This window comes from Centroberyx gerrardi, chromosome 10, assembly GCF_048128805.1.
Source record: "Centroberyx gerrardi isolate f3 chromosome 10, fCenGer3.hap1.cur.20231027, whole genome shotgun sequence".
In the NCBI taxonomy this organism is placed as follows: domain Eukaryota; kingdom Metazoa; phylum Chordata; class Actinopteri; order Beryciformes; family Berycidae; genus Centroberyx; species Centroberyx gerrardi.
Genome location: NC_136006.1, coordinates 1,626,977 through 1,636,957, shown reverse-complemented (window position 1 = coordinate 1,636,957; position 9,981 = coordinate 1,626,977). Strand labels below are relative to the sequence as shown.

Below are 9,981 nucleotides of genomic sequence, written 5' to 3'. Positions count from 1 at the left end.
AGTTGTAACGTTATAAAGTTAATTAATAAGTTAATTAACATCTACTGGCGCTCTCTGTGTGACGCTTCCTATGTGGTTTACCTGCGCCTTGTCCTATCTGCTACGCGGCGCTTCTCGTCCTGTGTGCGACCCCCTTAAGATTATCAATCTTATTAACAAAGAAGGATACGAATTTCTCACAGAGGGCGGAAGAGGAGGCAGAAATAGCAAGGGGTGTACCGTTGAGCAAACGGTTAATGGTGGAAAAGAGAAACCTGCTGATTGCTCATTGAGTAAACAATGGCAAAAGTTATGCGTGGGACCAAAAACATGTTGAACTAATTTAAATGATTCAGTAATATTAAATAAAAATAAATAAAAATCAGACGCAAAGCTATTAGCAGGATCGTCCACATGGATGTTGAGAAGACGTAAAATCAGAGAACTCAGAGAAAAAGTTACCATCTGGTTTAGGAGGGCGATATAAAACAATGCAGCAAACAGGTTTAGTGCAGGCAACATTGAAGGCAAGTACATCAAAGTTTTTAAATTAATCCAATTTAATGTGGGAGCACAAAATGATTATTAAAAACCACTGCAAGCCCGCCCCAATGACCGCTATGCCAAGGACAATTAAAATCATCAGGGGGACACAGTTCATTTAGGCTGTGCTAACCTGGTTTTAACCAGGTTTCAGTAATAAATAATAAATCCACATTATAAGAAGCAATAAAATCATTTAACATATGAGTCTTGTTAGTAAGGGATCAGGTGTTGAACAGAGCCAGTTTGACGGGTTGTAAAGGCCACTTCAGAGGCTTAAGGGGGATAGGGATTAAGTTAACATTATTTGCAAATTAATTTTGTAAATGAGGTCTGGCAGTACTGGGATGTGGTAGGAAATCCGAATATCCGTGAGACAAACGGACAGAGGGGATAGTAGCGGGGGGACAATTCCTACCTTACCAAAACATCAAAGACTCAAGTGGGAGCTAATGTTTTCACCCAGCATCCGGGTCCCGAATCTGTTGGGATGAAGGCCATCCTGTTTGAGGAAGGACGGCCTGGCCCCAAACAGATCAAAGTTATTTATGAACAGGACACACAAGGCAGAGCAGTGATGCTGGAGCCATTTGTGAAGGGAAAAAAGTCTTGACCACCGCTCTATTCCTCTGTGGTGGGTGGGGAGGGGGCCCGAGATGACTGGTATCAAGGAGAAATTAGATGAAATATGAGAAGTCTGATTTTAACAGTTCAGATTGTCATTTGTGCCCACATGCCAGATGACAGTTTCCAGGTTCGGGTACTTGACCAGGATGGAGGGGAGTCTTCGCTGCAGGTCATGAATTTGGCCACCCGGAAAACATAGGATTTTTGAAGTGGCTGACAACCCGGGCAGGGAAACATCCCTAACCACAGAGTCACTGACAATCAGGGTGGTAATGGAGTCAGTGGGCGGTGGGGGAAGTGAGAGGGGCGTCCAGGAGGAGAGGACTGGGATGGACGTGCCACAGGCCGGGCAGGTTTCCCAATGGTAGCGGCCTGAGGGTGGCGTCCGAACGATGACGTCACGAGTCCTCCCGTGATTGTTTTGGCCCTGGCCGTGAGATTGCTGCAGAGGGTCACTGGTGACTTAAAGCACTTGAGAGCCACGCCACTGACACCTACCCATTGCTCTAGACGGGTAAGGAGGATAGAGTGGCCCACTGTGTCAAAAGCTGCACTGAGATCTAAGAGTATGGAGGGGTGCGGTCGGACGTTAAAAGAAGATCATTTATCACCTTAAGAAGGGCAGGTTCAGTACTGTGATGTGCCTTTGTTAATTGGTGTGATGATAACTTCCTTGACCTTAACGTATCAAAAACTAAGGAATTAATCATTGATTTCAGGCAAAATAGTGACGAACCAAAAGCTAGCATTATACATGGCGAGGATGTTCAAATTGTCGACATATATAAGTATCTAGGAACAGTGTTTGACTCTCAAGTTAAGTTAGACGTAAACACAGAGTCTGTTGTTAAGCGTGGACAACAAAGAATTTACTTAATGCGGAAGCTTGACTCTTTTTGTGTCTGTGATACCATTTTATGTATTTTTTATCAATCATTCATTGAAAGTCTTCTAACCTTCTCATTCATTTGCTGGTTTAATGGGTTGTCTGTGAAGGACACGAATAGCCTAAATGGTATCGTGAAAGTCTGCTCCAAGATAATTGGAGTCCAGCAGAGAGACTTGAGCTCCCTCTGGGAGAAACGGTGGCCCAGAAAGCAAAAGGAATTATCAGCCAACCTGACCACGTTCTGTCCAGTGAATTAACTTTGATGCCCTCGGGCCGGGGTTATAACGTTCCTCCTCACAGAACAACCCGTTACTCTAAGTCCTTCATTCCTTCTGCTATCAGGCTACTAAACGCTGACAGTAGTCATTTTAAATGACTGTTACACTTTTTTTAAAACTTGGTTATTTATATAAATTATAACAACATGTATTTATTGCTGTTCGTTGTTTTTTTTTTTTTTTGTATTGATCCATGTATGTTGATCTGTTGCCTCTGACATATAACTACCTTGTCTGTGAATTTGGAAACTGTGTGTATGGACTGGGTAAGCTGCAAATGAATTGCCCTTCTTGGGATCAATAAAGTTGTCTGAATCTGAATCTGAATCTGAATCTGAATCTGAATCTGAATCTAAATTACTGGTGCATTAACTGTGCCAACTGGACTCTCCCCCTAAACATACAAAACATACATACAAATCATCGGTGGATTACGTATATCACTGGACTTTCCTCCTATACACATACAGTTCAATTTGGTGTTAATGCCATTTGATGTTTATGCTGTATCAATATAAGTATTTGACTAGTTATGTGGCTCTGATACTTGATCTTGGATATTTCCTATTGATACCTGTGAACAAGCTATACCTAACCACAGGTCAGATTAAGGGTGCACCCACAGTTAGAATTGCAGGTTTAGGCCTAACTGAATCATTATATGACTGAGTATGGTATTCATTCTGAAGTACCCTTTTGTGCACAACTGACATTGTCTGAGATCAGTATTGTAAGACTTTTGTTTTAAGTGTTTTTGTTTTATGTTTCAAATATTCAGTACAGCTGGCAAATATTTCTTTAAACACCCTGTGCTGTGTGATTATTAAGCTCCCAGTATTTACTGCTCTGTGGTCAAACCTCATCTTTCTGATACACAAGCCCATTATTTAATCATTAGACAATGCAGCAGCATATGTGTTACATAATGTACCACAATACATTATTTCTGATATATATCAAATATACATTTAGTTTATTGTTCATTTCTATCTTTTCTATATTATTTAAATTTTCATCTGATGTCACACACACACACACACACACACACACACACACACACACACACACACCTATGAGGATTTGCTTCCAAGCACTGAACAAAACAAACATCCAAACATCCTGCTAATAGTGTGAGATGATGACAGATCCAACCTCAGAGGTATCACTCCAATCAGAGGTGTTAAGAAAAACACACAAGTTCAAACAAACACATGATGTAGCCTCCTCACTTCAACACATGATGCAACTATGGCTTAAGAAAACAACAATTAAACAAAGTGCCTGGTAAATTAATTTGATATAGTTACAATTAGTGGCAATCACAACTTTTCTTTTTTTAGACATTTTTGAGTGTCTGCTAAGAGTTCAATGTTGGTGCTTGTTTGCACTAAGCAGGGTCAAGTATCATGCCAATGTAAACCCTGTAACCTAAAGACCTTGGAACTGTAATCTTAACCAACATCTTTTATGTTTGGGGTCAAATTGACCCCAGCAATTTAAACCTACAAAAAATGATTGTAATTTAATTGTTACCCAAATTTAGGTTTCAGTTGTTTTGTGTCCCTCTACTGACCATCTTAATAGCCCTGGAAATAAAACATGAATCCCCCCACCCTCGCCCTTTTACATCAAGTATTCATATTATGCCACTATCGAAAAATACGCAATCACCATAAAGTCTCATTGTTTTACCTAAAATGGAAAAAAAAAGTACTTATTTATGGTTTCCATAACATTTGGAAAGAAACACATTGTTACCAAGGATAGTAACATTTATTATGTTCAGGGTTAGGGTTAGGTTTGGAAAAAAACACCAGTAAAAAGTGAACTAGTCACCAGAATTGTCTACTGAGAGAAAATGAACAGGACACATTCTCCTTTAAATCGCATTAAATCACTACTACAGATTTACTTCCCAGTGTGTGTGTGTGTGTCAATGAAATTATCTCTTCTGATATGAAGCTGATTATTGTGATGATAAGGCACACAACATCAAGCCAGGTTGGAATAAGTATGTGGCTGCACATCGTGCAGAAGCTAAAGAGGCATTCAAGGCTTGGGTTCTGGCTGGTAGGCCCAGACAGGGGCCTGTCCTGGATTACAAAAAACTCACCAATGCTAGGTATAAATATGCGGTTTGTTATGTTTGCAAACACGAACAAGTTATGAGAGTGGACTCTATGGCTGAAAAGCTACTTTGTAACAATGTCATTGACTTTTGGAAGGAGGTGAGAGCTCTGAACAGGGACAACACATTGTTATCATGCACTATAGAGGGAGTTTCTGGAGCCGATAATATAGCTGAGTTGTGGAGGCAACATTACTCTGCTTTATTTAACTGTGTTAAAAGTGACCCCTACAAAATGGGCAATATTGCCAACAGTGATACATTGGGAATCACAACCATTGAGGTCTATCAAGCAATAACACAGCTATCTGATAATAAAGCATGTGGCTTAGATCAAATCACTGCAGAGCGCCTTAAGTTTGCAAGCCCAAAGGTTGCAGTGCTTCTTGCCATTTGTTTTACTGGCCTTATGACTCATGGACTGTTGCCAGACTCTATGTTGTCCGTTACTCTTGTCCCTGTCATCAAGGACAAAGCTGGCAAGGTTGGGAGCCTGGATAATTACAGGCCAATTGCACTAGCCAGTATGTTATCTAAAGTTCTGGAAAGGATTCTATTAGATCGTTTATGTGAATATATTGGTACCACAGACAACCAGTTTGGCTTCAAGGCTAAGCATGGTACTGATTTATGTATCTATGCCGTGAAAGAAGTAGTTGAAATGTACAGAAGGCAGAACTCCTCTGTTCTAATCGGCTTTATTGATGCCTCTAAGGCTTTTGACCGAGTTAATCACCAAAAGTTGTTTCTGAAATTGAGTCAAAGGGGCATGCCTGACAGCATGATAAGAATCCTGGCATACTGGTATGCCAACCAGAGTATGCAGGTCAAATGGGGCAATAGAGTCTCCGCTCCCTTTGGTGTTGGTAATGGAGTACGACAGGGGGGATACTTTCACCAGCCCTCTTTAACGTGTACATGAATGATTTATCTGACCAACTAAGAGGCTGCAAAACTGGCTATATGATTGGTAACACCCTAATAAACCATCTTATGTATGGCGACGATCTGGCTATTCTGTCTCCTAGCAGTGCTGGGTTTCAACAGCTGCTGAATTATGTTCTGATTATGGGGTCAAACATGATGTGCAATACAATGCTAAAAAGAGTGTTGTCATGATATGTAGAACAAAAGGGGATAAGGACCTCAACTTTCCAGATTTTTATCTGTCAGGGCAAGTGCTATGTGTTTGTAATAAAACAATATATCTGGGGCACTTCATTACAGATCAAATGTCTGATGACGATGACATGTATAGGCAGCGCCGTATATTATATGCTCAAGCTAACATGTTGGCAAGAAAATTCTACATGTGTTCAGACCATGTTAAGATAAGTCTCTTTAGAGCATGTTGCACTCCTCTCTATACTGCCCCCTTGTGGGCTAAGTTTAAAAAGGCGAGCATACATAAGCTTCAGGTTGCCTATAATGATTGTGTGCGGATATTGCTTAAAAAACCTAGGTGGTGTAGTGCAAGTGACTTGTTTTGTAATGCAAGAGTCAACACTTTCCAGGCTCTATTGAGAAATCTGATGTACATATTTATCTGTTGACTGAATGATTCTCAGAACGCCATTATCATGCTGCTGTCAAATCCTAGTCTTAGTGTTGTATGATACCAGTCACCTCTGAGGAAACATTGGTATAACTGTCTTTTATAAAAAGTGGCAATGTTTTCTTTTTATTTATGTATTGTATTTTGCTTGGGTGTTTATAATGTTGTATGTTTTTTAATGGACTCTGAGTCTGACAATAAAGTTGAACTGAACTGAACTATTATATACATGAAATCTGGTTTCAGTCACTCCACAGCCTCTCTACAGTATGTTGGCCTCACAGGAGTCAGGCTGCAGTATCTGAAGTGTGACGATGTGTTTAATAGCTTTTCTAAACCAGGGATAGAAAAAGGCATAGATCACAGGGTTTAAACAGGAGTTAAAATAGTACAGAGCGATCACAAAGGCTTCAGATAATATAGTGGTCAAGATGTCCTCACCTGCAAGAGAGAGACAGGAAAATGGACAGAAACATATTAGAAACACAGCTATGACAATACCAAGAGTCCTGGCTGCTTTCCTCTCAGATTTCTTAGCAGTTACAGTCACTGAACGCTGGAGTGTGACAGCCACAATGTGGGATCGCATGGCACGAGCCTGAGACACAGCCACCACAAATACTCTCATATACAGAACTATGATGACAGTAATGGGACCAATAAAGGTCAAAACAAGGTCAACAGCTCCTGTGATGTAGTTATGGACAACTACACACTCTCCAATGCAGGAATTATACCTGCCTGGTTGCCTCAGTAAATCCTTTAGAAGGAGACCGCACCAGAAAGCAGGACAGACCCAACACAGACAAACACAGATTTTAACTCTTCTCTGAGTGATTTTGGTGGGGTAACACAGAGGGTCACAAATAGCCACATAGCGGTCGACTGATATGAGCACCATGTTTCCTACTGAGGCAGAGATGATGATAAAGGCCACAAAGTAATACAGAACACACATGAAGTCACCCAGAAACCAGCAGCTAACTATGAAGAGGATTTCAGTCGGTATCAGGAGAAGGCCATTGAGGAAGTCTGAGACAGCCAGGGAGAGGAGGAGGAGGTTGGTGGGGGTGTGGAGCTGCCTGGAGTGAAACAGGAGCATTATATTCATTAATAGTATTCATTTGTAGTATCAGTAGTATATCTCATCACTAGATATGGCAGATATAAAGCGTTATGAAAATAGAAAAACATTATTTAGCAACTTTTTATTCTCATCAAAGGCCAAGATATGACAGTATCTCTGTTGTGGTCCATAAGTCATTTGTTTTTGTAAGTCTGAATTGCATTGATAAAATCTTTGGCCACCTGTAGTGGGAGACGGAGATGATGACCAGCAGGTTGAGAGCCACAGTGAGCAGAGAGATGGAGGACAGCAGAATGTAGAGGAGCATGACCTCAGAGTGAGGACGCATCTGCTTCCTGCAGGAAGTGTTGAGGAGCTGTGGAAAGCAGAGTTCACCTCCTTCCAGGGTCTCCATCATCAGAGAGAGAGGAGGAGAGGAGAAGCTGCTGAGGTCTGGCAGCTTTCTGACTAAAGCTCTCTATCATACAGATGATTTATCTCTCTATTCCCTTCATTTCCTCCCCCCCCCCCTCTCTCTCTCTCTCTCTCTCTCTCTCTCTCTCCCTCCCTCCCTCTCAGAGACTGATGTCCCTCCACCCCCCTTCCTCTGCATCATCCTTTCATCACTCTCTCTGCTGTCCTTTCTCTTCTCTTCCTCATGTGTCTTCTCCCCAGTCTCCTTTCCTCTCTCCTCCTTCCGTCCCAATCCCTCCTCCCTCCTTACCCATCCCTTTGCTCTCTTCTGTCACCCACCCCTCCCATCTGACTTCTCTTGCTGCTCCATTTTTTCTGTCTTCCACCTCGTCACCTCTCTTTCCTCCTACTGACCTCTTCCGCCTCCTCCCCCTCCAACTCTGATGTAAGAGGTTGTTTTCAGTTTATTGTGGATGACAGAAAGCCTCGTCTCCAAAAATAGGGTTAGGGTTAGGGAGAGATATGATCAATGTTAGAATAAAAAAAAAAGTCTGTAGGTGTAGAATGTAGTTGATTGAGGTGCTGTGACTTTCTCTTTCCACGCTCAGTGAAAGAGGCATAATGTTGTGACCCCGTGTGATTTGGGATGCAATTGAACATCATATGACTCCATGCAAGGGTTGCACAATTAATTGTGTGTAATCATACAGTAGATGGTTCAGATCACAACTCCCTTTAAAGCTATTTATTAAACAAAACTGACGTACTTTGGAGACCAAGCTCCTAAGCACAGTAACTACAGCAGTAACATAGGCTCCAGAGCCATCATTAACATTCAGTGGATACACCTGTGCACTAAGCTGGGACAGCTAATTGGTTAGGCTAGGACAGCCCATCAGCTGCAGTAGAAACAAATATCACAATGTAACTCACAATATACAATCAGCAGGATAAAAATATATGATACAAAAAATATCCAAGTTAAAATCATCTGTCATGATCCTTCCAGGGACATGAATCATGATTAGCAAATCCCAAGATTCCCAAACATAAGAGATTCTTCTGTAAGGCAGTAGCCTAAATGAGCCACTAGGTCTCGCTGTTGTGCTGTCTGTTCCCTTGAGAATTCAGCAATTATCGCGGTTTGTCCCTTACAGGACACCGTAGTTCTGAAATTCGTTCCGTGTGGGACGTCATCTTGTTCAAAGTTTACTTCACTACTTCGTAAAGTAAGCAGTGTTAATGGCGGCCTACATCATTCTAAAATATCCAAACTAAAAATCACCCATCCAGTCAATCTGTTCAACTAATGTGTTAATTAAGATGTTGACTTACACTTTGGTGTGGGTTTGAGAAGTGAGTGCTTGTGTTTTGTATGTAAATATTGGCCGTAATGTTGGCTAGCTTGCTGTGTACGAGTAGAGCACCCATTCAGTGGAAATAGTGCAGGGTGAAGAATTAGCTTTTCAGTTATTGTCTGCTATCTGTCTGGTTATGTCATTTAATTTATTTTCACATTAAGTCATATGTTAAGAGTGCCTTATTTAATTTAAACGTGCAGTAATTTGTTATTTTCAGTGTTAGAATATTATTTTGCACTATTTATTTTTGTACTAGAACATATTTGCGAAAAAAAAAGTTTACTTCACTACTTCGTAAGGTTATGGAGCCAGCAGCCAGTGTAGTGGACCAGCAGCAGAGATGAAAGTTGTCGTTGTGAGCCAATAAAGTGCTACCAGGTCTCAACCACACTCCAGAACTCCTGTGTCCGGTGCTTCCTTCTCGCCGCACAACACCCCATCACACATCAAGAAACACAACGCAGAGTCCCAGGGTGTGTAGAGAGGCTTCAGCACACGTGGCTTACATCTTTGGTGCTGTGACCCGGATTGTGGTGCTCCGAGACCGAAGAGAAAGAGAGACTGACGGCAGCATCCCTACCTATGCTGCTGTATTGAACTGTATTACCATCTGTGAGTGGACAGTGTGTTGGACTGAGCTACTATCGCCTGCGAAGCTGTGTTGGCAGGATATTCACCTTCTCCAACATATCCTTTGAAGACTGTAATGAAACTTGTTTTGTTGTGTTTTCATTTGAGGACTTTTCATGGTATCCTATAAACTGAACTGCTACTTGAATGGTAAAAGAGTATATTCTGTGTGAGACCTTTCCATAGGACTTCTCTGTGACTAATATTAAGCTAGTGTGGCCTCCAACCCTCCCCTGGGCCTGCAACAAGCCAAATAACGCCAAATATCCATTCATTCGGAAATCAATAATCATTTGCATTTGGGAGCCTCTGTGCGGCGCTGTTCTGAAATGTGAGTCAACCTCTGTGTCGTTGCCTGGGAAACTCTTGACGCGATGCGAGTGCCACTGCTATCACACCGTGTCCTAAACGCCGGGTTCAGACCGCATGCAGAAGCGCCGGGAAGCGCAGCCAGTTTCCTTTCGGCGCCCATGTTAACCGATTTGAACGTTCAGACCGGCCACGCCGCGGC

General features: G+C 41.8%; 1 protein-coding gene across 1 annotated transcript; it reads right to left on the bottom strand.

The window, feature by feature from the left end:
* Positions 1 to 6,261: 6,261 nt before the first annotated feature.
* Positions 6,262 to 7,550, bottom strand: LOC139931498 (trace amine-associated receptor 1-like). The gene is given in 3 exon segments (XM_071925021.2): positions 6,262 to 7,081; positions 7,308 to 7,489; positions 7,491 to 7,550. Coding segments are annotated over 3 exon segments (1,062 nt in total).
* Positions 7,551 to 9,981: the final 2,431 nt, after the last annotated feature.